At 51.3% G+C, this 27955-nt stretch overlaps 4 protein-coding genes across 5 annotated transcripts; all 4 read left to right on the top strand.

The window, feature by feature from the left end:
• The first annotated feature begins 65 nt into the window (after positions 1 to 65).
• On the top strand, positions 66 to 3278 carry cdipt (CDP-diacylglycerol--inositol 3-phosphatidyltransferase). The gene is made up of 6 exons (XM_004071085.4): positions 66 to 239; positions 995 to 1129; positions 1206 to 1359; positions 1434 to 1515; positions 1585 to 1666; positions 2106 to 3278. Exons 1-6 carry the CDS (start codon positions 197 to 199, stop codon positions 2246 to 2248), a joined length of 639 nt encoding a protein of 212 aa, XP_004071133.1. The 5' UTR covers positions 66 to 196; the 3' UTR covers positions 2249 to 3278.
• An 821-nt stretch (positions 3279 to 4099) lies between these two features.
• On the top strand, positions 4100 to 9368 carry LOC101168955 (myc-associated zinc finger protein). The gene is made up of 8 exons (XM_023957239.1): positions 4100 to 4696; positions 5914 to 6064; positions 6390 to 6760; positions 6836 to 7092; positions 7165 to 7228; positions 7410 to 7581; positions 7784 to 8218; positions 8589 to 9368. Exons 1-7 carry the CDS (start codon positions 4664 to 4666, stop codon positions 8107 to 8109), a joined length of 1374 nt encoding a protein of 457 aa, XP_023813007.1. The 5' UTR covers positions 4100 to 4663; the 3' UTR covers positions 8110 to 8218; positions 8589 to 9368.
• Positions 9369 to 9578: 210 nt separating this feature from the next.
• LOC101168711 (serine/threonine-protein kinase NLK2) lies at positions 9579 to 17978 on the top strand. Its single transcript, XM_023957238.1, has 12 exons — positions 9579 to 10326; positions 11059 to 11454; positions 12833 to 12962; positions 13046 to 13101; positions 13278 to 13384; positions 13483 to 13568; positions 13639 to 13848; positions 14154 to 14255; positions 14354 to 14440; positions 14527 to 14725; positions 14794 to 14887; positions 15552 to 17978. The coding sequence occupies exons 2-12, from the start codon at positions 11147 to 11149 to the stop codon at positions 15598 to 15600; spliced, it is 1428 nt and encodes a 475-aa protein (XP_023813006.1). The 5' UTR covers positions 9579 to 10326; positions 11059 to 11146; the 3' UTR covers positions 15601 to 17978.
• A 1855-nt stretch (positions 17979 to 19833) lies between these two features.
• Positions 19834 to 26318, top strand: LOC101168462 (protein FAM57B). Of its 2 annotated transcripts, none has more exons than XM_020705004.2 (6): positions 19834 to 20270; positions 20613 to 20696; positions 21486 to 21711; positions 22078 to 22173; positions 24274 to 24378; positions 25295 to 26318. In XM_020705004.2, the coding sequence occupies exons 1-6, from the start codon at positions 20152 to 20154 to the stop codon at positions 25532 to 25534; spliced, it is 870 nt and encodes a 289-aa protein (XP_020560663.1). In that variant the 5' UTR covers positions 19834 to 20151; the 3' UTR covers positions 25535 to 26318. The 2 variants fall into 2 exon arrangements, with proteins under 2 accessions (XP_020560663.1, XP_011476009.1); XM_011477707.3 differs by having other exon boundaries at positions 19838 to 20270; positions 24269 to 24378.
• The last annotated feature ends 1637 nt before the right edge of the window (positions 26319 to 27955 follow it).

Here is a 27955-nt window from a genome sequence, read left to right as displayed (position 1 = left end):
TTGGCCAGACAAAGACAAGGATTGAGGATTGGGATCCAAACCTCACTACTTTTATTTTGAAAAGAACCGGTGTTTCCGGTTCGCGTTTCCGGTTCACTCCATCCCGAACTTTACCTCCGAACGTTCTTCTTGGGTTTCGTTCCGGAGCTGACCCACTCAGACTCACCTTTGAACCCTTTTCTCGCAGATTTCCAGGATGTCGCAGGAAAATATTTTCCTTTTTGTTCCGAATTTAATCGGTGAGTTTCTCCGTTTCCGCTAAAGCCGTGTTAGCTTAGCGTTAGCCGGGAAGGAATGAACTCCGTTCAAAAAAAATAAATAAATAAATCTGGTTTTCTCTGAAATTTAGCCCGACTACCTTTACCAAAAAGATTTTGAGTCAAAATCCAGTAAAATGAACATTTCGGCTAATGTTTTTTATTAATGTAAAGATCTATTCTGATCTGTTTCCGTTTTCTCGTAAAAACCTCCGATCATAAACGATCATTATTTGCTGTCAGATGTCAAGAATTTGGTTTAGATTCAAATTAAAATATATATAAATTTAAACCTAATTGTTTCAGCTGAAGCCTCGAGAGACAAATAGATGATTTTTGTTGTCGTTTGTTTTTTTAAAAGATTGTCGTAATAATAAATTGTATATATATTTTTCACTCCGCTGAGTTGAATATAAACAACAGTTTCTGCCAAACTGCGGCTGAAACTTCACGAAAATCACAAATTAAACGGATTCTTGAATATCTGCAGTATTTTGCGGTTTGGCCGCCTTTCCCTTCAGGCTTCCGTACCTCCGTGATTTCGGCAGCTTTGACCTGAGATGACCGCTGTGTGCATCATGGACACTAAATGAGACATAATTAGTACATGTATATGTATACTTCATATATACTTTTGTTTGTTTTCACAGCGAATTTCTCTGTGAAACTTTCCCTCCAAGTAACAAACAGCCTTGAAATACTCGATTACTTTTAACGTTGATTTTGTGCGTCCGCAGGTTACGCCCGCGTGCTGCTGGCGCTGCTCTCCTTCTTCCTGATGCCCATCTGGCCGTGGCCCGCCATCTTCTTCTACCTGCTCAGCGGCCTCCTGGACGCCTTCGACGGCCACGCGGCGCGGGCGCTGAACCAGTGTAGGCGTGCGCAGTGGTGGGCGTGGCCTCCAGGGGCCGGCGTCGCCTCCTGACGTGGTTTCTGCGTCTCTTCCAGCCACCAAGTTTGGAGCCATGCTGGACATGCTGACGGACCGCTGCGCCACCATGTGTCTGCTGGTCAACCTGTCGCTGCTCTACCCCGCCTACGCCTTCCTGTTCCAGCTCAGCATGTGTCTGGACGTCGCCAGCCACTGGCTGCACCTGCACAGGTGAGAGGGCGGGGCCTCGCCGCATCCTCCCCGCGTCCTCCCGGCTGTCACGTGACCTCTGCTGTGGTCTCCAGCTCCACCATCAAAGGCTCGGCGAGCCATAAGAGCATCGACCTGTCGGGGAACCCCGTCCTGCGGATCTACTACACCTCCAAGGTGAGAACACCAGAGCAGAACCGCCGTGGCGTTAAGGCGGCGAGGCCGTAATGCCCCTGTCTCCCGCAGCCCGTTCTGTTCGTGATGTGCGCCGGGAACGAGCTCTTCTTCTGCCTGCTCTACCTTCTTCATCACATCCAGGAGCCTGCTGGTGAGTCCTCGCCGCTCCCGCCCGCCTGGCGGCGTCCTCTGAGGTCAGAGCTCCTGGAGGTTCTCAGGTCCTCCTTCGGTCCATCAGAAGGAGAACCTGGATCTGCGCTCAGAGGACGGCCACCTTTTTTTTTTTTTAAGTCGGTGACATCACTGATCTTTTCTGAGCGTGCTCAGATGGAGAGCAGAAATAGATGTGAGTGAAGCGGCCCCAAAGCGGCGCCGCGTTTGGAAAGAAGGTCGATTCCAAATAAGGAAAAGGAGGTGAAGAAGAGGAGGAGCTGAACCCAGGAGGCGCCGTGAAACACGCCGACAGAACCCGCTCACGGGGAGTGAGGTCAACAGAAAAACCAAAGCCGTCTTTTTTCCACACAGGGGGCGGGGCTAAACTCTGCAGCCTGCTGCCTCTCTCCTTCACGTCTGTCGCTCCTGTGTTTCAGGCTGGCTCCTGTGGCTGCAGGGGCTCTGCGGCCTCATCTGCCTGCTCAAGTCCGCCATCAGCGTCCTGCACCTGGTCACCGCCTCCCAGAACATGGCCGCCCTGGACGCCGCCGAGCGCGAGAAGGCGGCCAAGCAGCAGTGAGGCGTCGGGAGGACGGTCGCTTCCAGTGCTCTGAAGGTTCCTGGCCAAATATTTTCCAGCATAAACGAAGAACGTCTGCTTCCTGTTCTGCCATCCACCAGGGGGCGTGACCCCCTGCTGAGTGACAGCTCTGCACACTTCCTCCACATTCCTGCAGGTCCAAGAAACCCCCCCCCTCCTCTGCTGCTGGACCCGCTGAGGAGCGAGGTTTCCTACGGCGGCTGAGAAGGCTCAAACTAGAACGGAGAACATGCAGATGGAAGAACACGCCGGCGCCGGTTCTGATTCACAGCCTCTGACTTTAAGGGAACCCGTGAAGGATAATTACTGAGGAACTTTTCAGAATAAGAGCTTTGAGAATGCATCTTTCTTTCCGTACACTTCTCTGTGGGTTTATGGAGGAACTTCCTCAGAACCTTCCGGTCCGTTAAACCGCAGCTGTGAATCTGAAGCCGACTTCCTGCGTTCCTTCATCTAAAGGTTCTTGCCTGTTCTCTTGCTTGCATTGTTGTCATTTGCAGCCATTGAGCTCTGTCAGCCTGGTTTCCATGGAAACGGGGGGATCTGTTAGATGGGACACTAGCTTTTAGGAAGTTCCTCGGCAGAACCAGGCAGCTTCTCCTGAGGAGAACCCTCCTCCACGCGTCATAGGAAGCCTGATTTTATTTGAAGATTTGATCGTAATCCTCTTCACCTCTAATTTATTGCCGCCATGACATCATGTCTAGTAGAACCTCCTGCGGCCGGATCCAGGTGAGCTTTCATAGGAGGCGGGTTCTGGTTCTGACAAACGGATCCGCTGCTGAGGAAAACCCAGAATCCTCTGAACAGAAGCCCTTTGGTGGTTTTCTTCATGGGATGCTGTGGGCTCCGTTCACCTGAGGAAGACCTCTTTACTGTATGTGATGAAGCCTGTTTGAATGTGTAAAACTTTATTGTCCATCAGCGCTCGGCCGTTTGCCCCAGAAATGTTGACGTTTTGTGGGTTTGAAGTTTCTGTGAAGCAAATAAATGGACTTCAGCCGTGAAACGTTTGTTTGCTGAAATGTTGCTTTTAAGGTAAAAATGGAAAACAGAACGGTCCAGAACTCCTAGAACCTCGTGGACGGCCGTCCCAGAAGAGCTGAGGCTGTAAAGGCGGTCGACTGACGTCTCTGGGTTATGAACGAGACGCACTTCAGTTCATGTGAGTCAATTGATCTATAAACTGTTTTAAAAGTTGAAACCTTTTTCCAAAGAGAAGCAGAAACCTCAGTGACTGATCCGTTTGTAATAAAGATTACAGCCATGTTTTCTAATAACTGTTTTACATTTTAGAAGTGTGGAGTCCAGGAATTAAACAATTCAAAGTCTGTTTTTCATGGTTGTGTTTTAAAGACACAAAACCCTAATATACAAAAACACAAAAGACCTTTGCGATGACGTCACGTTGCGGTTCTTTTTATCGTTTGATTTTTGAAAATTAGAAATGTCCACTTAATTGTGATAAAAAAGACATTTGAACGTTTTTCTTTTGGCTCTCCTTCGCTCCCAGCGGCCGCCGCTGCTGGGAGGTTCGGTTCGGTTCGGACGTCACGTTCGGTTCGGCTCCGTGATCCAGCTGTTGCACCTGCGCGGATCGTTGCCTTTAAGATGCTCCGGGATAAAGCCTCGCTATACACGAACCCGACACCATTTTAGCCCACAGCTCCGCCGTCGCGGTTCGGTCCGGTTGGGGGTCCTCGCGGTGAGGGGGGGGTTGACTGTTGAACGGAGGGATTCCATTTTCTGTCGGCCCACCGAGAGGAGGCGCGGGGGCGAGAGGGACGGCGCCGCGCGGGCCTGCGAGGAGGGAGCACGCGCCAAATACTTTCCCTTTAAAGCGGAGAGGGACAGAGGGGGCGAAGAGGAGTTAAAAAAAGAAAAGACTCGGGGAGGGAGGGCGAGAGGAGCGATTTTGAAAAAAACAGAAAGATGTCATCCCGCCGATTCAAACGCCGAGGCGGAGCCACGGACCGCGGCCGGCCGGGGGCCCTCTAGCGAGGGGAAGCGCTCCACGCAACACCGAGGCTTTGACTCCTCCTGCGGCCTTTCGGCAGCCAACGCGAATGCACGCGCCCGGGACCGCAGCGGGACATGACTGCACGTCCCGACCCCCCCAACCGCACCAAAAGCCCGAGTCCGCCTCACGCCGGCCACCAGTTTTCATGACAGTCCTCCTCGTTAAGTTGTGTTAAAATGATGGCCGCCATGGCGCCGAGCCGTTTGTCGCGTTTCCACAAGCGTCCACTCGGCGGCACATCAAAGCGAGTTTAATTGGAGCGGGAGTTCGCGCCTTTCCACACCGACCGAACCGAGCAGGTGCGCGGCTGCCGCGGGCCTCGGGCAGCGCTTCTCAGCGGTCCTCCTCCCTCCCCCTCTGCGGGCCCGGGCGGGATGGACACCTCCTGGAGCAATTTCCTCTTTCAGGTGAGCTTTCAAGGAGGGGGGGGGGGGGGTCACGGAGGGTTCAGGGTGAAGCTGTCGGTCGGGTTATTGCATCTTCACGGTGGGGAGGGAGGGGGCAAGACATCAGCTGTTCTGGGGCTCCATTCTCCACGGGTGGGGGAGCCTGCTGGTTGTTTACAGAGCACACGGGGGAGGGTCGTTGGTTTGGCCCCCCAGCTGCTGGGAGGTTCAAACGGAGAAGCTGGAAGGAGCAGAAAACGCCTTGATGGGAGGTTAAAGAGGAGGAGCCGAGGCCAAAACCAAGACTGGATCAGAGACCTGGACCCACTTAGTGTGGACCCCCCCACCCCCCAAGACTGATCTGATCTGATCAAGGGAAATCAATTCTGTCCCTTTTTGTGTGATACAGATGCCGCCATGTTAGACGTCGTCAGTAAGAAGTGATGGTCTGTTTCTATGGCAACCACTCTCACCAATCAGAATTGAGCTTGTTGGGAGGCTACACCAAATCTGTCAATCAAATATGTTAACTTGGGGGCCAGCAGGCTCCGCCTACTTTTATGGAGGCATCTGATTGGTCAGTTTATAACTTGAACTACGAAAAATGTCAGATCCAGATCGGTTCTTCTGACCAATAGAATGACTGACAGCTGCTTGGTTCTCTATGGAAGTCTACGGGGTTTTGGCTTCCTAGAGCCACTTCCTGCATGGAACGCCAGGGGGGCGGGGCCACTCAGTCCAGTTCTCCGGTACCCACGTTCCAGAATAAAGACCGTCTCTTTTCCCCGATGCAGAACGCAGACTCAGAATCCTGCAGATGCTCCTGTTGGTCTTTGTTCCTGTTGCTGAGCTTTATTCCGTTTGAGGTGACAGGACCTCAGGGAGAAGCCTCCCGGCGTTCCCATCAGATGGTTTGGGGGACGCCATCGTCCTCATCGCTGCTGTTGGTGTCACATTGACCCTCCAACGGGTCGTTTCAGGGATCGGGTTTCATAAACGGGGAGGAAGAGGATCTGGAGCGCAGCTGCATGAGCTGCAGATGAATGCATGAACCAGTTCTTCAGTCCGTCCTGGGGGGGGGGCCACTCCTGCCTCCTTTAGGCCGCAGATCACAGAATGAGGCTCAGATCCCGACTCTGAGGTTCTGTGCGGTTCAGCTGGAACCCAGGTGTGATGGGTTTTGCTGCAGCGCCGCGTGCTTTCAACCGGTCTGTCTGTTCTTCTGCTGAACGTCACAGACGGCGCCGACTCCCAACCAGCCGGAGACGCAGCTGCAGGCCGAGCTGCTGCCGGAGCTGAGCGGCCCGGCCCAGAGTCCCCCGGAGGAGCAAATCATCGCGCCGCCGTCCACGGTGGACACGGCCGCCCTGAGCGAGGAGCCTCTGCAGGGTGAGCGCCGAACACGTTTGTCGGTCCTGAAACACAAAGGATGGAGGTGGCACAGACACGGGTTTAGAATAAAACCGGTTCTGACGGCTTCTGTTTGAGTTTGACCACGACAGTGCAGACGTCCTGTGGATGAAGGGTGTGGGGGGGCCCACAGAGGGCGAGGGTGCACTGCTGCCGGGGTCTGGAGGGTTTTACTGATGACTCGCTGCTGAGTCTGTGAAGACGGAAAACAGCAAAAATGTCTGGAAAATGAAATTCTGCTGTTTTCTTTAGAAAGTTTCTGTAATATTTAAACATGACTCGCCATCTCTGCTGCGTCCACCAGTCAAGCCGCTCGCCAAACCCCTTCGGCCCGCCCACATCTGCGCCACCTGCAACAAGGAGTTCAAGAACAGCTACAACCTGCGGCGCCACCAGTCCGTCCACACGGGCATCAAGATGAAGGACCGCGCGGCGCGGGAGAAGGAGGACGTGGCCAAGGCGGCGCGCTTGGAGAAGCCCTCCATCCCGCTGTCCCTCCTGCAGCTCACCCTGCCCACACAGCCCCCCCCTGCCGCCCCGGAGGCCCTGTCCCAGCCCGGGCAGCTCGCCACCCAGGACGGCCAGCACATCGCCGTGTCCATCGCCCCGGCAACTGTTACCATGGCAGCGCCCCAGCCCATTCAAGCGGTGGTGGTGGTGGGGTCCATGGAGCAGGTGGGTCACGCCTGAGATGCCGCTGCAGGGTTGAGGGTTAAAGACGTGACGACCTAAACTTCAGTTCTCCCCCAGAACCCCAACCCCAGCCCCCTCCCCAACGCCAACCAGGTGAGGAAGAACCACGCCTGTGAGGCCTGCGGGAAGGCCTTCAGGGACGTGTACCACCTGAACCGCCACCGGCTGTCCCACTCAGACGAGAAGCCGTACTCCTGCCCCATCTGCCAGCAGCGCTTCAAGAGGAAAGACCGCATGAGTTACCACGTGCGCTCGCACCAGGGCGGCGTGGAGAAGCCCTACATCTGTCCGCACTGCGCCAAGGCCTTCTCCAGGTCCCAGAGCCGCTCACCTGTCGCCCGCTTTACCGGCTCCAGCGTCCGATTTAATCTGTGCTCTTTTTGCAGGCCGGATCATCTGAACAGCCACGTACGGCAGGTCCACTCCACGGAGCGACCCTTCAAATGCACGGTAACGTGGTTCATGTCCACCTCTTTCCACGGTAACGTGGGTCATGTCCACCTGGAGGAGCAGAGAAGCTCCGTCAGGTCTTTCCTAAAACGCTGAGAGTCTGTTGGTCCGTAGAAAGAGGAGACAAAAGAAACACCACTCCAATCGCCTCCACTAAAGCTCCTCCTCTTGTCCTCCGCAGACGTGCACGTCGGCGTTTGCCACGCGGGACCGCCTCCGTGCACACCTGATCCGTCACGAGGAGAAGGTGCCGTGTCACATATGTGGGAAGCTGCTGTCGGCGGCGTACATCACCGACCACATGAGGGTCCACAACCAGTCGCAGCATCACTCCTGCCACCTTTGCAACCGCAGTAAGAATGCAGTCACGTGACGGGTCACATGACGGATCACATGACGGGTCACATGACGGGTCACATTACCCACAGCTGCTGGGATCCTCCATCATTGAGTTTCAGTCTTGTCCCACTCTCATCCTTTGATGTCAAAGCTGCGTCATTCCCTGCAGCGGTTGGTCCAATCAGAGCCTCCGTCATAGGTGTGTCCTTGTTTCAGGCTTCACCACGCTCACCTACCTGCGGGTCCACGCGCAGAAGCACCACGGACAGGAGTGGAAGGAGAGCGGCGGGGCTCGCGGCGGCTTCGGTGGGACCGGGGCTGGAGGGGTGTTACTCTGCCAGCTGTGTGGCGTCCAGTGCAAGACGGCCACTCAGCTGCAGGGTCACATGGGCACCCACGCCCAACAAGGCGACCCCGACCCTGACCCGACCAGCGCGGCGCCCACGGGATCCACCAGCGTGGCGGTCACCGTGTCCAGCACCAGCGCAGTGGGACTGCTGGTTACTGACTGCTCCAGTATTGCCCCCCAGCCTCACAGCTAGCACGCTGGGGGGGGCAGCTGGGGTGGGGTGGGGTGGGGCTCGGGACGGAGGCTGAGGGAACAACGAATGGAACATGAAGAGAAGAAGAGGGACACGGCGGGAGGTCCAGGTGAGGAAACCAGGTAACCGGGAGTCCGGTTGGTCGTGATGGTTCTGTGATCCGACAAGCATAGAGGGAACCGGAAAACACGCTTAGGTGGACAGTAAACCAATGAAGCCAGTGGACTGCCACCTGCTGGTTGGACGGGGAAGCATCCAACCGGATGGTATTGGAGAGGCAGGAAGACGTGGGAGCACAGGAAGTTTTCCTGTTCTCCATCAGGTTCTGCTGGCCCGTCCAGCAGCAGCTAAAGGTCCAAACAGCTAAGCGTTTGTTCTGATGCAGACCGCATTGTTTGTTGAGGCACAGAGGTGGAGGGCTGGTCATGTGGGCTTGTTCTGCTGCAGGTAAATGTTTGACCCGTGTGGTTCTCCAACAGGAGCGGCGATGGCGTTTGTGGTCCTGCAGGGATCTTCTGACTGGAAGATGGGGCGGAGGCAGCCAGCCTCTGGGCCACGGACCCATTTCTGGACCGGATCCGCCTGGAACATGGTCAGAACTGCACGGCCTCCCGGACTCCATGATGAGGAACTTTGTGGGATTCTGGAGACCCGGAGTGTTTCCATCCCTGTAGCTGCTATGTTGTGTTTCTCTGGTAGTTTGGTGAAGCCATCTGTTCTCCACACGCCACGATATCCATGTTTGTTTACCATCATGAAGCCGTCCGGATTTGTTGTCTTTATTTTGGCGGGACTTTGGACGCAGCAGCGTGTTTCTCAGAGGGCGCTTTCCTGTGGACGGACCGCCGTCGGTGCGTCGCTGCGGGACTGCTTCTGGTTCTGGACGCCGGTGTCAGTCTGACCCGGGACGGGCTGTGTCGTCCGTTCCTCGGTGACTCTTCTGTGCGTTCTGATTGTACTTTGATGCATAGTGACCGTATTTAAAGGCAGTGACATGCATGCAGGATGCCAGCGAGAGCTTTGTGTGTCTGGGATCCACAGAAGCAGAGGAAACAGGTGAGTTTCCAAACAGCGCCGCCTGCTGGCCGTGCAGCCGACTGTTTCATTTTCCTTCAGTTGTGTTGGACCGGCGAGCCAAACTTTGGCCCAGGAGTCGAACTATTGAATCTAACCCGACCAACTGGAATCCATTGATAACCCTAATTATAATGTTTTATTTTCTGTGTCCCTACAAATAAACTGACCTTTGTTTAAGTGCAGTAAGTTACTTGACATTCATGTGGTGTTGGAAGATGACCTGTTTTTAACGTTTGTGTGTTTTCCAGGTTAGTTTCTGATCAGTATAACCCCCCCCCCCCCCAATGAACACATTTCACGCAGTTTTCCCTGAGGGGAGGCAACCCATTGGTGCAACTAGCAGTAAAATGAGAGAAGCTACAGTTTTGACATAAAAACTCCAGAAAGTTCAGTTTTATAACATATACATTTATTTTCAACCCAAATGAATGTGTTTTATTGCATTTTAATGACTTTGTCATCTTGTCTCAAAAATGTTTATATAATACTAGAAACAAACGCATTACAATTCCGTCTCCGTTGTTTAATAATCAGCTTTCCCTCTCGGCCCTGTGTGGCGCGTGCCGTCCCCGCGTGCCTCCTCTTGTCTGCAGTCCGCAGGTGTCGCTTTGTCTCATGGTTGGATGACGCGGTGCTCATTTGCATTGTGCCGTATTTCGATCTTTTGTTCGGCTGTTACAGAACCCGAGCGGAACCTTCTGATTTGCCGGGTCCCAGTTGTGGTCCCGACAGGCGCGCTCCCGGTCCAACGGTTCGGAAGCTGCAGAGTTCGTTGACGTTGTTTACAGTGCGCCCCTCCCCCACTGGCACCGAGACTCCTCCTCCCTTTCCGCTAGCTTTAGCCGTCGCTGGTGGGGGGAAATAATGGCCAGAACCGCCGTTTGGCTGAATAGAATATGAATATTTAGAGCTCGCTGGGCGAGCTCCCATCCTGTTTTTCTGTTAGAGGGAGACTAAACCTGAAATTGGAAACAAAAATGGCGCGATGGCCGGCTAAAGAGCAGCTAGCTGCCTGGCTAAATCTCTGAGTCTGAGCTAGCTGCTATCCGGCTAGCTCCGGCTCGTCGAGGGTCCAGTTCGGCCGGTTTCCCCGCTCAAGTCCGTTTTCGTGCCATGTCAGCAGCTGTTTCACGGAGCCAGGTTGGTGCACGGTTGTCATGAACGGTAACGACGGCTTTCCGGTTTAAAAAAAAATTATTTAGGTCAGCTCAGGCGCTGCTATGTGGGTCACAGATATCGGTGCGTTAAGTAGTTAAAACTGCTGGATTACGTCTCGGACAGTTTTACTCCTCATCCTGTCCATAAAAACGCAGTTAAATGTTAATTTTAATCGACAGTTTTAAGGTTTTCATCGAGAGTCGTGTGTAATTCTTTTCGTCAGCGTTAGCTAAACAATATAAATTAGCTGAGTTTGTTTGTTTTCCCCGTAACAAAGCTAACTATTATTATGACTAGTTAACCTGTTTATTTCAATAGTTTGAGTTTATTTGCGGCTCGGTCGTTGTGTTTTCTGGGTTTCATAACACAGAAGGAACCACCGAGCTTTGTTTGCTTCGGTGTTCCGACAGATTCTGGATCGCTTCAGATTTCTGGACCGGATGCGAATATTCAGCCGTTTTTCGGCGTTTCCTTTGTAACGCAGCGCTACTTTTATTTTTCGTGGATTTCTCGAACATGTCCGACATGTTTGTTTTTTTCCTTTGTGATTCGTTGTGTAACGTTGTCCGTGAACTGGAGTTTTCAGATTAAAAGCGGTGATGGCAGTGCTCTTATTTTGTAGTAATGGGTCACATGTGCTGGGTTCGGTGTTGCACCTCCTGCGGGGGGATGTCCGCTCCGCAGCGATGAAAGTGTTCGGTGTCCGTCCCGCAGGAAGCTGATGGGTCCTGCTGAGTGAGGAGCGCGGCTCGCCAGCAGCAGGAGCTCGGTGGTCCGGTTCGGGGTTCGGTACGGCGGGAGGATGACGTTTCACGGCGCCGGCAGGCAGACCGTCTGTGGAGACCTGTTTCCGGGCTCTGAGCTCGGTCACAAGTATTTCTGCGTCAGCTCCTCCTGCGGGGCTCCGTCCACGGGCCTCAGCGCCACGCCGTGCCTGACCGGACCCACCGCCCCGGCGGGGACCCCGCGGCACCCCACCGCTCTGGGAGGAAGCGCCGGCGGAGGAGCGGCGGTACCGCAGCCCTTCAGCAACCCGGCGAGCGAGGTGCCCAGCCCCGCCGAGATGGAACCGGACCGACCCATTGGATACGGCGCGTTCGGTGTCGTTTGGTAAGACTCCTCCCGGGAAAATCTCAGACGTTGCGGTCACGCTTTCTCTGAAAACAACAACGTCAAATGTGTGTAAAGTCTTCACGTGGGACGCAGAACTGCTGAAACTATTATTGGATGGACTGGTGAGTCTGTCAATAACAGACGGTGTACCTGTACAGGTGAAACTTTATTGACATGGGCATATTGGCATAGATCAGTATCTGGCGTTGTAGTTTTTGTTGCTTCTTCAAGTGACCACTTCCAATAAACGGTCTGTGGAAACTCACGTGCTTCTGCGTTCAAAACCCTACCAAGTTTATAGGACCGTCTTCAGTAGGGCTGCACGAAATGAGGAAAACGCGCGATATTAGTGATCAATAGTGCGATGACGATAAAACTTGCGATACATAAACAAATAGCAAAAAAACCAAAAACATTTCCATTTCATTGCAAAAGTTGAATTTAAAAAGAATCAAAATACCTTAAATTATTCTCCAAACGACCCTCGTCTAATTAAGAGGGAGACATAAATAAAAGCTCCATCCGATTGGTCAACAACGTGAGGAGCTCTTTCTGATTGGTCAAATGCTCAAAGGGATTATTCCATTTGTTAAATACTTCAAGCTGCCATTAGATTGTTTTAGCACTCTTAAGGTTAACCATCTATTGCGATCTTTGCTGACTTTTGCGATATGTACATTGCACAGATTGAAAATAACAATAAATTAGCGATGTATTGTGCAGGCCTAGTCTTCAGTTAAACCAGTTGAACTCTGACCAATCAGGGACTCAGGTTTGGTGTTTACGTGTTGACGGCGTCACTAACCGTTAGAATATTGATCATGGAGGAGAAATTAATAATCGTGGTTTGTGATTGGCTGGTATTCTACAACGCCAAGTCTTTCATATATTGGAACAGTGCTGAGACAGAAAAAGATTGACCAGATCTTTGACATTTTTTCGGATACTTTATTTATCCCTCAATGGGGAAATTCTTTTGCATTTGACCCATCCCCTTGGGGAGCGGTGAGCTGCAGCTGAACTGCACTCGGGAGGCGGTAGCGTTAAGGGTCTTGCCTAAGGACCCTCACTGAGTGATGTTAACTGCTCGCCATTGATATGGTAATTGCCCCCAGTACCATTGTTTCTTCCCCTCCAGGAATCGAACCCTGGATTCCTGCATGGTAGCCTCTCACCTTACCCAAATCTGTTTCACCTGTGGGTGCATTAGCTCCACTGAAATACATGAGCGGGTCAAATGTTTGAAGCAGTTTGGGCCTGGTCAGACCTTCCAGCAATGATGGTTCACACTACATCCTGTTATAGTGAAAGTGGGGGCCAGATCTCACACCTGGGTCTGTGGGGCGTCCCAGATGAAGCTGGTTCTGGTTTGCAGGTCTGTGACGGATCCTCGTGACGGCCGGAAGGTGGCTTTGAAGAAGATGCCCAACGTCTTCCAGAACCTGGTCTCCTGTAAGAGGGTCTTCAGAGAGCTGAGGATGCTCTGCTTTTTCAAACACGACAACGTAAGACGGCAGAGAAGTTCTGGAACGACCCGTGTTTGATGCTGAATGGGGACTGAGCCCCCGCTGTTTGTGGATCTCTGCAGGTTCTGTCGGCTCTGGATATCCTGCAGCCTCCACAGATCGACTGCTTTGAGGAGATGTATCCTTTCCAACCATCAGACGATCCGCTGATCTGTCTGTGTCTTCGGCGCCATGGCGGACTGGAAGTGCTCTGATGGGTCAGTCTGCTGGCTGAGGTGGGCGGATCACACGGCTGCCCTCACAGCTTCCTCCGTAGGCGGAGTCGTGGTTTTGTTTTGCTTGACCTCCTCGCAGATACGTGATCACAGAGCTGATGCAGAGCGACCTCCACAAAGTCATCGTGTCTCCTCAGCCGCTCACCACCGACCACATCAAGGTCTTCCTGTACCAGATCCTCCGAGGTCAGCAGATTCCTGGAGGCCTTCCAGACCCGAGGAGTTTTTAAAAATGTTCTGGAGCTGTGTGGAGGTGTGAGCTCCCAGTGTGTTTGTGTGTTCAGGTCTGAAGTACCTGCACTCGGCGGGGATTCTGCACCGAGACATCAAACCCGGAAACCTGCTGGTCAACAGCAACTGCCTGCTGAAGGTGACGCTCCCCTCTGCCCCTGCTTTCCTGGCAGGAACACTTTGCTCCACCTTCTTCTGTCTCCGCTCAGATCTGCGATTTCGGGTTGGCGCGCGTGGAGGAGCCCGATCAGTCGCGGCACATGACCCAGGAGGTGGTGACCCAGTACTACCGGGCGCCGGAGGTGCTGATGGGCTGCCGGCATTACGGCTCGGCCATCGACGTCTGGTCGGTGGGCTGCATCTTTGCAGAGCTGCTGGGACGGAGAATCCTCTTCCAGGCTCAGAGCCCCATTCAGCAGGTGAGACCCCGCCCCCAACTCTGTGCAGGTGTAGGCGAGGCCAGAACCCCCCACCCCCACCTCCACCCTGCAGGTGTCTCCTATGATTCACGGAGAAGCAGAACAGTTTGGACATGATTGACCATAAGGGCGCTGCTGCTGCTCAGCGTCTGACTGGACGCCCTGTGGGGGCGGAGCTTCGGGCTCTGACCTCACAGCCGTTGTTGTTGACATGTCAGAACTGCTTCGTTCTGGGTTCGGTTCTGTTGGACGTTCAGATTTGTGGTCTGGGGCGGTTCTGTGAACTGCTGATGTGTCTGCCGCAGCTCGACCTGATCACGGACCTGCTGGGGACCCCGCCCCTGTCGGCGCTGGCGTCAGCCTGTGAGGGGGCCCGAGCCCACATCCTGAGGGGGCCCCACAAACCGGTACGTAAGGTCCTTCCTGAGTGTCTCCAGCTGGACGTCTGCAGCCCTTCTGTGAACGGATGGAAGCTCCGCCCACTGACCCTGACTCTGCTCCTCAGCCGTCCCTGTCGGTGCTGTACATGCTGTCGGACGGGGCCACGCACGAGGCCGTGCACCTGCTCTGCCGCATGCTGGTCTTCGACCCGGTCAGTCCCCGCCCCTGCAGGTCAGGTGATCTGTTGTGGAGGGGCGTGGCCGTGACGCCTCCGCCGCTCTTCTGTTCCCCGTTCAGGCCAAGAGGATTTCGGGCAGCGACGCGCTGTCCCACCCCTACCTGGACGAAGGCCGGCTGCGGTACCACACCTGCATGTGTCAGTGCTGCTACTCCGTTCCCAGTGGGCGGGTCTACACGCGGGACTTCGAGCCGGTGGCAGAGCGGCCGTTCAGCCACAGCTACGAGAACAGCCTGCTGTCCGTGTGGCAGGGCAAAGGTAGAGCCGCACGCACGTCTGAGCTTTGAGGGGCTTTGAGGCTCAGCTGCTCCGCTCTTCTGCCGCAGAGCTGATCCATCGCTTCATCACAGAGCATCAGCAGGGCAAGAGAGTGCCGCTCTGCATCAACCCTCAGAGCGCCGCCTTCAAGACCTTCATCAGGTGAGGCAGAGGAGTGCCGCCATGCTGCCCCCCTCTATGGGGGAGTGACGGCAGTTTCACCACCTCCTTATCTGCAGCAGAGATGCTCCGACATTAACGGCTGAAACTCTAGACGGCCTTTTAAGGTAAAGCGACCTTTCAGAATAAAGTGCAAACGCTGAAAGACAGAAGAAAAGGTGGTTTACGTCCACATCAACACGGAGTGCTGGGATGGAGGTCACAGACGGGGTGGTCTGACCTCTGTGACCTCAGAACAGCAGATATGCGGTGAAGAGAAAGATGACTTCCTGTAGAAACGTTCATTCCCTCCAGACCGGATCTGCCTTCATCCCATGTCTGTCTGAGGAATTCACAGATGTTTTCCTACATAAATCAGCTAGTGGCCCCGCCCTTATGATGCCATTTCCACAGATACTCGATTACTTGTAGTTTACTGTTAAGATGTAAACGGAGAGTAGAGTAAACTAGAACTACGAATAAACTTTATTGTTCCGTAAATGCTCCTCAGAACACAAACGCCTTTCATGTGTGACATGCAACTTTATTTAAAGTGCTGACGGTTTACCAACAGCTGACTGGGTTTGTGGACAAACGGGGGAGGGGGGCGGCTGTGGATCTCAGACTCTTCAGCTGAGAATGAAGGTGGTTCTGGTTCTGTCCTCAGGTCCACGGCGTGGCACTCCTCCAAGGTGTCCCGGAAGGAGGAGAGATGAGGAAGGAGCCCATCCACCAGGAAGACTCTGGGCTGTTTTGTTTTTGTTCCTCCTTTGTCCAGAGGGGAAATGACACGCCCAACAAGCCCCGCCTCCTGAACACCCCCCCCCCCCCCTCTCTCTAATTTATGATTTAGTTGAGTGAAACTGTTTGACGGGATCCCAGGTTCTCAGCAGTTCAGCTGCTTGAAGGAATGGATTCGTTAAAGGACTGGACTCTGCAGGACTCCGGACCGGACCGGACCGCACTTCCATCAGCGAGCAGAAACTCTGACACTTTTCTGTTCTGCGTCGGTGTTGAAGTGGTTCCAGCTGCAGTACACGCCCCCCATGGGCGGAGTCAACGCTCTGAGCGCGCTCTGTTGCCAACATGTTTTTGATCATGTGACCACCCAAACGCCACAAAGTTTTTTTTTCTTTGTTTTGTTTTCTCAGAGTATTCAACTCACTGTGTTCTCGCCATGGCGGCGTTCCTAAGGGTTGCCTAGACGACAGATGTAGCAGCCTAGAGCAGCTGGTGTTCCTCCTCATTTTGTGGTCCAGGATCCTGCAGTTTTATTTTGAAAATCCTAACAGGAAAAGCGGGTTTTGCTCCGCAGCCAAGTCGACCTGCGGCGGCTTCTTCTGCGCTTTAAGCTCGACGATTTTCTGCCGGATTGGCGGCGTTTTGGTTTTCCGCTCAGCTCCTTTACCTGCAGCGGTCCCGGACCCGCCCCCTTCACCTCTGACGCTCCTCCTCTGCCGGTTCGGTTACCTCAAACCCTCTGTAATAAAGACACGGGGCTCCCCAGGGAGCGTCTGCCCCGAACGCGCCCCTGCATCTGTAACGCCATTCCTCCAGACTCTACTTACCTCAAAGTGGCTCCGGGCCTCGGCCCGCCGGGCGTCTGACCGAAGGAGGTTGTGGGTGAAATGCTGCTGCTGATTGTGTTTAGTTCAAGGCTCAGGTGTCCCGCTGTAGAACTGTAGAAACTGTAAAGCTCTGGTTCTGGTGGTTCCAAACCAGGAGAACTGAAGGCTTTGGCCCGAGGACTGAAGGTTCCTCCAGCCCGTCCTCCAAGGATCCGGTTCCACTGAAGAGCAGAACTTTGTGTTCTGAACTTGAGCTCAAACCAATCGTTACTGCAGGACGTGACCCAGAACCCGGTTCTGATCGGGTTTAACCAGCAGTCAATCACATGTTTCCCAACCACGTCGTTAAGTTAGCTGCTCTAGCTAAACTATTAGCTTTAGCTTAAAATGGCCCTAAATTCAGATTCAGACAGAATTCTTCCTTTAAGTCACTAAGACGTTTTTCTCAAACTAAGATTATTTTGCTACTGAAAAACTTTAATATTTTCTTCACATAATACAGAACAAGGTTTATTTTCTTTCTTCAGATTCAGTCTTTGCAGCGTAAAACTTCGTCGAGCTAACAGGAAGTAGCGGCGGCAGCTTTGCTAGCATAAATGTAGCTGCTTCTGGGTCAAAACAAAGATGGCCGCTGTTCGACTCTGGTTTGAGACTCTGGCTTCACTCTGGAGCAGGTTTCAGAAATCCAGCTCCAAGTTATCACAGTGTTGAACCCAGCTGAACAGTGAGGGTTCTGGTCGGGTTCCAGATGGGTCAGGATCTGAAACTGTGGACGCGAGTCTGGTTCTGATCTATTCCAGTGTTGGTGATCCTGAGTCCTGAACGTTCACAAACGTTTGGAAAAAGAGCCAAACCTGACCGGGTCTCTGCTGACCCGCTTTGGAGAGAACTGGATCTCAGTCGTTTCAGTCAAAAACCTTTTCACAACCCAAGTCTTCAGGTTGGAGGAAGGTTCTGGAGGAACCTTTAGCTTCTGGAGCTGCCGGGTCAGTCTGGACTCCCAGCAGGCGGGTCAGTCTGGACTCCCAGCAGGCGGGTCAGTCTGGACCCCCAGCAGGCGGGTCCCGCGCTCCTGTACTTTGGTTCCAGTGGCGATGGGTTCCTTTGACCCGGAGCTGGTTTTTAGTTCTGTTGTGATCAGGTTAGACGTCAATGATCGTTTTCTAGAGCGCCGGATGATGTCGAGGCCCTCGGCTCTCCAGGCTCCGCCCCCTCGTCATGAGGTCCTTTCAGGTCAGCGGCTGCTGCTGGACCCGGTCGACCCGTCTCGTCTCCCCGCTGCAGTCCCGGGACGGGCCGCGGCGTGCGCTCGAGCAGAGCGAGGCGGCGGCCCCCGTCTGTAGAGATTAGATGGTTTCCTGCAGCAAACTGTTGATGTTTCTTCTTCTGAATTCGATGTTTCTGTGTCTGTTTTAGCTCCAAGGGTTTTGGACTCGTGTTCCCAGAAAATACTTGAATTTCTTATCAAATGTTTAGTTGAAGTAGTGAATGACTAAATAAAGGAACGGACACTGGACCACAGCCTCGCCGCGCTTTCAGGTAATCTTTGATCTTTCCTCAGCTTCAGAGAAACGCCGTCACTGAAAGCCAGAATCCGGTGGTCTCCTTCAGTCCTGACGTGAAGCAGACCGAAGGAGTTTCAACCTCAAGACCCCAAAAAACAAACAGGAAGCTGAGTGTCAGACGGAAACATGGAGACAGACTAAAGAAAATGGATGTGTTGACGTCAAAGTTCAATCCTACGCAGCACATCTACAGATGCTTGAGAAGGATTTAGACGTGTTTATGAATAAACACAGGACAGATTGAATCTATTAGTTTGTTTCCTAGTTTGCTTAAAGGAGGTGGGACAGACCCCCGTTATTGATGATGTCATGTTTGCACATCCTCTGGGTCTCAGATTCAGAATCTTCTCCTCAAACTGCTTCAGTTTGCTGAAGTCACGTTTCTGTGGATAATCTGCAGAAACGTCTGATAATCTGAGAGCAGCAGATCCTTGTTTTCTGGGCGTTTTACACAAACAGAACTTCAGCTGCTTCGTTCTGACCCGCTGAGGAGCAGAACATTAATGATCCAAACAACCGTCCTCCAGAGGTTCTGTGTCAATGTTCCAACACGGCAGAGACCAGTTTCTGCAGCCGCGTCACCATGGAGACGTTCTGAAGGGATGGATGACCACAGAACCGGGAGACACAGACGCCTCCAATCCAGTTAAGTTCAAACGTGCTTTAAACTACCCCCCAATTAATTTAAAGCATGTTTGAAGAGGCTGAGATTTTAATGACGGCTATGAAGATTATACGTCCTTAAAAAAGTAACACGGCTGCATCATCAGCAAAAGAAAGAGTTTCTGCTTGTAGTAGAAGAACAAAGTAAACGTACGAGTTTCTGATCTTATTTCCATTGTGACGCTTATATATATATATATATATATATTTATAAATAACTTATCCAACTTAAATGAATTACTTCTATTGGTAACAAGTAATTGAGTATAATTTATTCAACCCAATTTCTTACGTCTATAAAACTCAATAGTTGTTTCTACAACTCAAATTTGCATATTTATCTGACTAAATGTCATTTTACTCCAATTCAATTAAAGTTTTTCCATCTTAATGTATAATAATTCTTGAACTCTCATAGTTAGAGGCTGCAGATTTGCTCATTTTTACAACATTAAAATAAATGATACAATATGGTCAATAATATATACCTGACATTTGATTATCATGACTCTGACTTTAACTTCAGTTCTTCTTCCATACTGTTGCACTAGTGCTGCTAAATATCCTCATCCTCCTCTTCCTCCCTCTCACTCATGGTGCAGAAAGAATTAAACATAACACTACAAATAACTAGACAAAACACAGTAAAACAGCTAAACAACTAAACACATTTGGTCAAAAACCCACACTTAAACCCAAATCCGTCCAGACAGGCAAAGGGAATGGTATCCCACAATTCCTTGCGGTGCCGATCTAACAGCAGCACCAAAGTTACACCTACTTAATTGAATTAATTTGAATGAAAAAAAATAACTGTCTGAAAACTACGTGTTATTTTTAAACTGACTTAACAAAAAAAATCTTAACTGAAGCAAATAATTAAGTCAGATCAACAATGTAAAAAAGTTTCTCTTTCCAACATCCATATGTGGTCTTATCATCCTCTCACGGTGGAAAAAGTATTATCTGAGCTTCTTCATCCACTAAATCATCTTCAAATGGACACGCCATGCTGCTGCACCTCTCTGAAAACAAACTAACCTTCAACTAAACCTGCTCCAGACCAGGTTATGTTCAGAGCATGAGTTGCTATGGCAACTTGACATACCCTGAAACATACCTCCATTTCTGGAACAGAAAGCTGAGGTTATTAACTTCCTTAGCCTCAAACTTATCGTGGGAGCTAGCAGAACCTGCTTTCTGGAATACCCCCCCAAAACTCAAAAACAGCTGGAGTTTGTGCAAAGGGGGCTGCAGTGGCAGTGACCCCCCAGCAGGGGGCGCTGCAGCATCCTTTCTTTAGTGCTTTAACGTTAAGTGGCTCTGATTTCCATCTACTTTTACTGGAAACTGCATCCAAAAGTCTTCTGTAGAGCTCCTCCTGTGACGGTGTGACGCGGCAGGCCCCGCCCCCGGCTCCTGACCCGCCAGCTCCTCTCACACACACACACACACACACACTCACACCGACATGCTGGCCCTGCTGGCAGCCGGCTCTGTCTTCTTCCCAGGACTCTTCCTGGTCTCCAGGCGGACGCTGCAGTGCCTTCTGGGATGGAGCGAGGGCGACGCTGTGATTGTGTCTTCACGGTAACAACACACACACACAACTGCATCTACTGATGACACAACCACAACCTGCAGCCTCACGTTTGTGTGTGTTTCTCTTCTGTTTTTGTTGTGGTTTTTGAATCACATGTCATAAAGTTGTGTCTCCACGATTGTGGTGTGTGTCTGTGGTCATGTTGTTGTTTATTTGCACCCCTATTTTGTCCACCTCATCTGTTTTTTTGTCTTACTTCTGTCTTTGTCTTCTGGTTTTTTTTATTGTACTTTTGTGTCATTTCTTCTGTGTTTGTCGTTGTGTGTTTTTGTCTCCTGATGACTTTGGCCTTCTGTACACTGATGTTTGCCTCCTGTGTGCGTCTGCAGCCTAGTGTCGTCCCTGCAGGCCATCATGGCGTCGTCTGCCGGGTGCGTCATCGCCTCGTCCTGCAGGGACATCCTGGAGGACGGGTGAGGCCCCGCCCCCTTGGTTCCTGTCCCAGAGCCTCACGATCTTCAGAACCGGTTTTTAAATCCATAAATTCTATGAAAATGTTTCTTTGAAGGTCAGAATATTGAAATGCTTCCAATCAGAAGACTCTGATTTTCTCTAATCTCATTATCGTCTCAGATTAGTTTGTCTGCTGAGCCGCGTTATTTCAGTGGCTAATCCTGCTGCACTGCATGATGGGAGGAGGCGGCGTCTTCCCTGATTTTACAGTCAAAGCGGAGCCTCCACTTGTTTGATTAACAAATCCATCAGCTGCAGGGAATTCTGGGAGCTTTCCACCGCAAAGATTCACTGTAGACACTCAAAGCAGAGATTATTTAAATCTTATAAGCCCCTCCCACAAGTCAGTTGGTAACCACAACATGAAAAGTTTGGTTTAAGCGTCTAACGTTGGAAAAGTCCACATTTCCCCAGAGCAGAAACAAAATTCTCCTGCATGAATTCTGTTTGACATCTGGATTTATTCCAGATGATTTTTTCCAGATTCTTCCTGCTTTGAAGATGCAGAAACTGGAGTTTTGTCTTTTTGAGCCGTTTTTTCGGTTCATCTCCAGAAACGTTTGAAAAAAAAACCGAAAAGACTTCAGAGTTTCAAGATTTTTATTAGAATCAGAAATCAGAAAAACATTAAAGTGATGATCCAGTTTATTAGAAATGTTTGTTTTCCCGCCGTTTAGAGGAAACGTTCGTTTATGCATGAAGACAGAAAACGGAGGAACATGAATCCAAACCTTCTGTTTGCTCCTCAGACACTGGCTGACCAACAACTACATCCTGTTTGCAACGCCATACTTCCTGTACGACATCTACGCTATGTTTGTGTGTTACTGGCACAAAATGCAGGTCAAAGGTCACGAGGAGGCGGGGCGCGGCGGTCTCTCCATGCGGGCCGCGCTGCCGGGTTACCTCCGCCGGGAGATCCTGATGGTTCTGCATCACGTCTTCATGGTGGCCTTCTGCTTCCCCGCATCCCTGGTAACCATGACAACGCCATAGGAGGAGTTCAGCCACTGACTGGATGCTGGAACCGGTCCAGAACCGGTTCTAGAGCCAGAAACCAGAGCAGCCAGTACCAGAACCAAACCCATATGAGCAAAGTTAAAAGGTTCTGAATTATCCTGCAGTTGATCTCTGCTCAGTGTAAACAGGCAAGATCCAGTTCTGGAGGCAGCCTGATGCTGCACCGGTTTCTGTCTGAACGGTTTAATCCAGATTCTGGAAATTCTGCAATGAGACCATCTGTCGACCCGGTTATGTAATCTGAAACCTTTTCTCCCTCCTCTGTGTGTGTGTCTCTCTGTGTGTGTGTCTCTGTGTCTCTGTTGTGTGTGTGTGTGTCAGCTGTGGCGGCGGGGTAAAGGTGATTACTTCCAAGGCGTTCTCTTTCTGGCCGAGCTCAGCACGCCGTCTGTCTGTTTGGGAAAAGTCTTGATCCAGGTAATCCAGTGCAGTAATCAGATTACTTGCTGTGCATCATGTGACTTCCTGGAGCTTTGTGCTCGAAAAGGAAGTGGACTCGTCTGTGATCTGCTGAGATTTTGGAATAACTATTCATGTTCTGGAGCAGCCGATGAGCGTGCACGTGACTGTCTGATGAGCGTGCACGTGACCGTCTGATGAGAGTGCACGTGACCGTCTGATGAGAGTGCACGTGACTGTCTGATGAGTGTGCATGTGACCGTCTGATGAGAGTGCACGTGACTGTCTGATGAGCGTGCATGTGACCGGCTGATGAATGTGCACGTGACCTGCTAATGTGCGTGCACGTGACTGCCTGATGAGTGTGCACGTGACTATCTGATGAGCGTGCCCGTGACCGGCTGATGAATGTGCACGTGACCTGCTAATGTGCGTGCACGTGACTGCCTGATGAGTGTGCACGTGACTGTCTGATGAGCGTGCACGTGACCTGCTCATGAGCGAGCACGTGACCTGCTAATGTGCGTGCACGTGACCGGCTGATGAGTGTGCACGTGACTGTCTGTTGAGTGTGCACGTGACTGTCTGATGAGTGTGCACGTGACTGTCTGTTGAGTGTGCCCTTGACCGGCTGATGAATGTGCACGTGACCGTCTGATGAGAGTGCACGTGACTGTCTGATGAGCGTGCACGTGACCGGCTGATGAGTGTGAACGTGACTGTCTGATGAGTGTGCACGTGACTGTCTGATGAGCGTGCACGTGACTGTCTGATGAGCGTGCCCGTGACCGGCTGATGAATGTGCACGTGACCTGCTAATGTGCGTGCACGTGACCGCCTGATGAGTGTGCACGTGACTGTCTGATGAGCGTGCACGTGACCTGCTAATGTGCGTGCACGTGACCGTCTGATGAGCGTGCACGTGACCGGCTGATGAGTGTGAACGTGACTGTCTGATGAGCGTGCACGTGACTGTCTGATGAGCGTGCCCGTGACCGGCTGATGAATGTGCACGTGACCTGCTAATGTGCGTGCACGTGACCGCCTGATGAGTGTGCACGTGACTGTCTGATGAGCGTGCACGTGACCTGCTGATGAGCGAGCACGTGACCTGCTAATGTGCGTGCACGTGACCGTCTGATGAGTTTGCACGTGACCGTCTGATGAGAGTGCACGTGACTGTCTGATGAGCGTGCACGTGACCGGCTGATGAGTGTGAACGTGACTGTCTGATGAGTGTGCACGTGACTGTCTGATGAGCGTGCACGTGACTGTCTGATGAGCGTGCCCGTGACCGGCTGATGAATGTGCACGTGACCTGCTAATGTGCGTGCACGTGACCGCCTGATGAGTGTGTACGTGACTGTCTGATGAGCGTGCACGTGACTGTCTGATGAGCGTGCACGTGACCGGCTGATGAGTGTGCACGTGACTGCCTGATGAGCGTGCACGTGACCTGCTAATGTGCGTGCACGTGACCGGCTGATTAGTGTGCACGTGACTGTCTGATGAGTGTACACGTGACCGTCTGTTGAGCGTGCATGTGACTGTCTGATGAGCGTGCCTGTGACTGTCTGATGAGCGTGCACGTGACCGGCTGATGAGTGTGCACGTGACTGTCTGATGAGCGTGCACGTGACCTGCTAATGTGCGTGCACGTGACCGGCTGATTAGTGTGCACGTGACTGATGAGTGTACACGTGACTTTCTGATGAGCGTGCCCGTGACTGTCTGATGAGCGTGCACGTGACCGGCTGATGAGTGTGCACGTGACTGTCTGATGAGCGTGCACGTGACTGTCTGATGAGCGTGCACGTGACCTGCTAATGTGCGTGCACGTGACCGGCTGATGAATGTGCACGTGACTTGCTAATGTGCGTGCACGTGACCGGCTGATGAGCGTGCACGTCTGAGTCCAGGCTAAAATGTTAAGCTGAGAAGCTGACGGGCTTTTGTTCTGGAGAAGAATCTGCATCAGGTGATCGGATCAGAACCAGAAGCTTCAGTCTTTCTGGTGAAGCTGAAGGTTTCCTGGAGCTTTGATCTGATTGGCCGATGTGTTCAGGTGCTCCTCCTCTTCCTCAGCAGCAGCTGAAGGTGTTTGTGTCTTCAGTACAGGAAGCAGCGGACGCTGCTGCACAGGGCCAACGGCGTCTTCATGCTGCTGTCCTTCTTCTGCTGCCGCGTGCTGCTCTTCCCGTACCTGTACTACGCCTACAGCAGGTGAGCCGCCTGTCCGCCTGCGGGTCCACTGAGCTGAAGGAGGAGAACCGGGTTTGGGTCTCAGCAGATCAGGGTCTGACTGCAGAACAGATGCTATATGGGGGGGCCCGGGGGCCTCTGGCCTCATGAAGGTTAGAACCAGCCAGGGGCGGAGTTACCCTCAGACTCGGGGCCCCAACACTCTAGGGGCCCCAAGCTAAACGCTTCATAAAAGTTTCCATAATGAATTTTACACCCATAACTCATAAAAAACAAAGAAATAGTGAACTAGCATAATAGAATGATCATGTAGAGTCTTTGGTCCCCCCGTCCTTCTGCAGCAATGGTACATTCCAGTCAACAGCAGGTTAGCGAGCAGAAGGGGGGGGGGTTTCCCGCTCATTAGGGCGGCTTTTTTCTGACTTTGCGGGTAAATGTTGCTTTAGGTGGATGGACATCATTTGGGCCGGTTCTGGATGAGAATCAGGCTGTGGGTTCTGCTGCACCAGATATTACGTAATCCTGAGTGAAGTCAGGCTGATGGTTCTTTAGTTTACTCAGTAATAATAATGATTATTATTTTACATTCTAGATCTTTTTAATATTTTTTTATACATTTCATGTTTTTCACTTCTGGATATTAATATAAACATCATTTGTTTTCTGAACGCAAACGTCAGTTTTTACTGTTGGTAAAAACTGGTTGGTGTCTTTTCATCCAAACTAGAAAGCTATAAAAAAGTTTAAAGGAGTAAGACAGGAGAGGATAAATAATAAAAAGAAAGTACTATGAGGTAGATATTGTAATATTTAAACATTTAAACCTCTGGGACCGGCCCTGGAGCTGCTCACTTTACATCCATGTTTGGGACGACTCCACAGACGGTCCAGAACCTCTGAGGTTCTGAAGATCGGGTCTTCTCCTCTCTGTCTGCAGGTACGCCTCCATCCCGCTCCACCAGGTCCCCCTGGTGGCCCCCTGGCAGTGCAACCTGGGGGCGGCTCTGCTGTGGCCCCTGCAGCTCTATTGGTTCTCTCTGATCTGCAGGGGGGCCCTGCGGCAGATGAGGCCACGCCCACACACAGACGAGGCAGCGACCAATCAAGCAGGCTGACACGGACTGAGGAGGAGGGGCTTATCGCACAGGAGGGGGTCACAGCGTTTTCCCAAGTTTAGGTTTATTGATCGATCGGTTTGTTTGTTAACCCTTGTGCTGCCCTATGGGGTCCAGATGACCCCCCCCCCCATCCATTGACGTGTTCTCCCTACCATGACAAAGATTTCATGTAATCCATGGACACCAGTGAAGATCATTGAAGAAAAAAGGTTCAGAGCTCTGTTTAGTGGGTCTAGATGACCCACTCCTTTCTTACTGCTTTCATGCCTGAAGCTCCTCTCTGAGCAGAACTTCCTGCGGCGCTGGCGCCCCCCGCTGGCCACTTCCTGCAGTCCTGAAAGTCGGACTGAAGATCTTTGATTTTGATTCTTTCCCTGAAGGAGAAACGCCGTAAAGCAGACGTCTGTTTTTAAAGCTTCTGGGATCCAGATTCATTCAGAATCTAGTCGGTACAGACCCGACCCAGACCCAAAAAGGACCCGCAGGAACCCCCGGGGGAGGGGGGACCCGGCCGTGGACCACAGCGCCTGCGTGATGAAGATGTGGCATCAACGCTTCCTGATTGTGGCTTTCAGTGTTTGTCAAACCTGCAGTTTGAGGCTCTCTTCATTGACCTGATGATGCCCCGCCCCTTTTGTGATACCTCACCTGCTGTCTTTGAGCTTTAGGTTGAACTCAGGTGAATGTGAAGGACTCCATCAGGTTTATTCTGAAAAACGTCTCTGATTCAGTAAAACTTGAAACTTTTTATTCTGTGGAGCTTTGATTGAAAAACTAAAAGCACCGAAGCTTTGAAAGAACCTTTATTGGGATATTTTCAAAATAAAAGCAGCAACAACTTGTTTTATCTTTTAACATTTTTAAACAAAGTTCAAATCTTTCTCTACAGTCATAATAAATATTAAATGTTAGATGGAGATGCCTTTTGGTCTTCAGGGACACCGTACAACAAAATCACACAAAACAGAAAAGAGAGGAGACCAGACTGCAGCACTTTGGGGGGGGGGGGTCAGGAGATGGTTCTGATCTGAGACCTGGACCGAGGGGACGAGGAACGGAGGAAGTGAGGGAAAAGACGAGGTGTGGTTCTAGATAACAGAGGAACCGCAGGTTCTGGTCGTCTGAGAAAGTTGGAGGAGAAACAGGATTTCACTGCTGAGAACTTCGGTGGTGATGAAGAGCTGGGCGTCATCACAGAAATGAAGAGAAGAGGCTCCAGGACGGAACCCTGCGGAACGCCTGAAGGAATGATGACAGGCGGGGTCAAAGGTCGCCTTCAGGTCAAAAGGAAGAGGATGGTGAGGAGTCCGGCCTCAGCTGTCGTAAGGAGGTGGTTTTAGGTTTGGATGCGGATCAGAGCTGGTCTGAGGATGAGGAGTAGGAGGTTTTTGGAGATGAAGAGCCGACCCACATGGAGCGCAACGATCTGAAGCTGGGGGGGGGGGGGGGGGGTACTTTTACACTGACGAGAACATCTGTCCGCTCATCTCAACATCAGGATCAATAAAGTTTTTTTTTGTCCCGGGCTTTAAAGCCACTCCACCACCCCGCCCCGTTACCGGGGCGACTGCTGAGTTCTCGTCTTTTATTATAAACAGAGAAAACATGAAAATACTTTCAGATTTTAAAGAGTCGACATTTTCTGGTTGGAGATGAAATCCAGGATTTTCAGTTTTAGTCTTTTGCTTTTTTTCTGAGAACGGAAAAAAAGTTTCTTCACAAAAATCAGAATTTCTGTCTTTTCCGTTTTTCATCACAAAGTCGTCCACGTTTCTGTTAAAAAATGTAAATAATATATAAATAAAATAAGAAGTTTGAGTTGTATAAACACTAATTACGTTTTATGGACGTAAAAAATTAGATTGAACAGTTTTTCTGTTAAAACTACAGGAAATGACATCAAAACTGATGTTTTGTTTGTGTTTTTGTGGGAGACCTGTCACCCAGAACCAGAACCCGGGAATCAGCTGATACCAGAACTGAAGACGTTTCTACATGAATCAAGATTCGGTTTACGGCTCTAGGAGACGTATTTCTGACAAAGGCAGGACTCACAGGACAGTAGATTGGAGCCGCTGACTTTAACTCTAGAACACATAGATCTACAGGGAAATTCCATCCCATAATTACAAGTTCTTGGTTACCCAGAGGAACATCCCAGAACTGAACTGATTATGGAGAGGATTAAAGTCAAATACGAGACATTTTCCAGGATTATTTCCGAATCTCTCTAGAATTCTGTCCTAGAATGTGTATTTTGATGTTTTCAGGACTCTGTTGTGATCTGGAGCTCCATGTTTTTGGATAAAAATCCTATTAAAGACATTTTCAGCATAAATGGTTACAGGACAAAGAATTGATCAAGTATATAGGAAAACATATTGATGAGTTCTTCATCATAAACATTGCAAACGTCAGACGGAAGCTTTTAAAGGTCAGACGTCACGTCAAGCTCCTCCCATCAATCATAATTCTACGAC

The sequence above is a fragment of the Oryzias latipes genome, chromosome 8, assembly GCF_002234675.1.
Source record: "Oryzias latipes chromosome 8, ASM223467v1".
NCBI lineage: Eukaryota > Metazoa > Chordata > Actinopteri > Beloniformes > Adrianichthyidae > Oryzias > Oryzias latipes.
The sequence above is the reverse complement of the archived record's forward strand: the minus strand, read 5'-3'. Positions and strand labels throughout refer to the sequence as shown.

Bases quoted from the DNA above. Each gene is read 5' to 3' on its own strand.
- LOC101168711 (XM_023957238.1), top strand. From the start codon at position 11,147: ATGACGTTTCACGGCGCCGGCAGGCAGACCGTCTGTGGAGACCTGTTT. The intron at 13,849-14,153 runs GTGAGACCCCGC...TGTCTGCCGCAG, and splicing joins CTCAGAGCCCCATTCAGCAG to CTCGACCTGATCACGGACCT. The intron at 14,256-14,353 runs GTACGTAAGGTC...TCTGCTCCTCAG, and splicing joins TGAGGGGGCCCCACAAACCG to CCGTCCCTGTCGGTGCTGTA.
- LOC101168462 (XM_020705004.2), top strand. From the start codon at position 20,152: ATGCTGGCCCTGCTGGCAGCCGGCTCTGTCTTCTTCCCAGGACTCTTC. The intron at 20,271-20,612 runs GTAACAACACAC...GTGCGTCTGCAG, and splicing joins GCTGTGATTGTGTCTTCACG to CCTAGTGTCGTCCCTGCAGG. The intron at 22,174-24,273 runs GTAATCCAGTGC...TCTTCAGTACAG, and splicing joins TGGGAAAAGTCTTGATCCAG to GAAGCAGCGGACGCTGCTGC.
- LOC101168955 (XM_023957239.1), top strand. From the start codon at position 4,664: ATGGACACCTCCTGGAGCAATTTCCTCTTTCAG. The intron at 7,229-7,409 runs GTAACGTGGTTC...TGTCCTCCGCAG, and splicing joins AGCGACCCTTCAAATGCACG to ACGTGCACGTCGGCGTTTGC. The intron at 7,582-7,783 runs GTAAGAATGCAG...TCCTTGTTTCAG, and splicing joins CTGCCACCTTTGCAACCGCA to GCTTCACCACGCTCACCTAC.
- cdipt (XM_004071085.4), top strand. From the start codon at position 197: ATGTCGCAGGAAAATATTTTCCTTTTTGTTCCGAATTTAATCG. The intron at 1,130-1,205 runs GTAGGCGTGCGC...CGTCTCTTCCAG, and splicing joins GGCGCGGGCGCTGAACCAGT to CCACCAAGTTTGGAGCCATG. The intron at 1,667-2,105 runs GTGAGTCCTCGC...CCTGTGTTTCAG, and splicing joins TCACATCCAGGAGCCTGCTG to GCTGGCTCCTGTGGCTGCAG.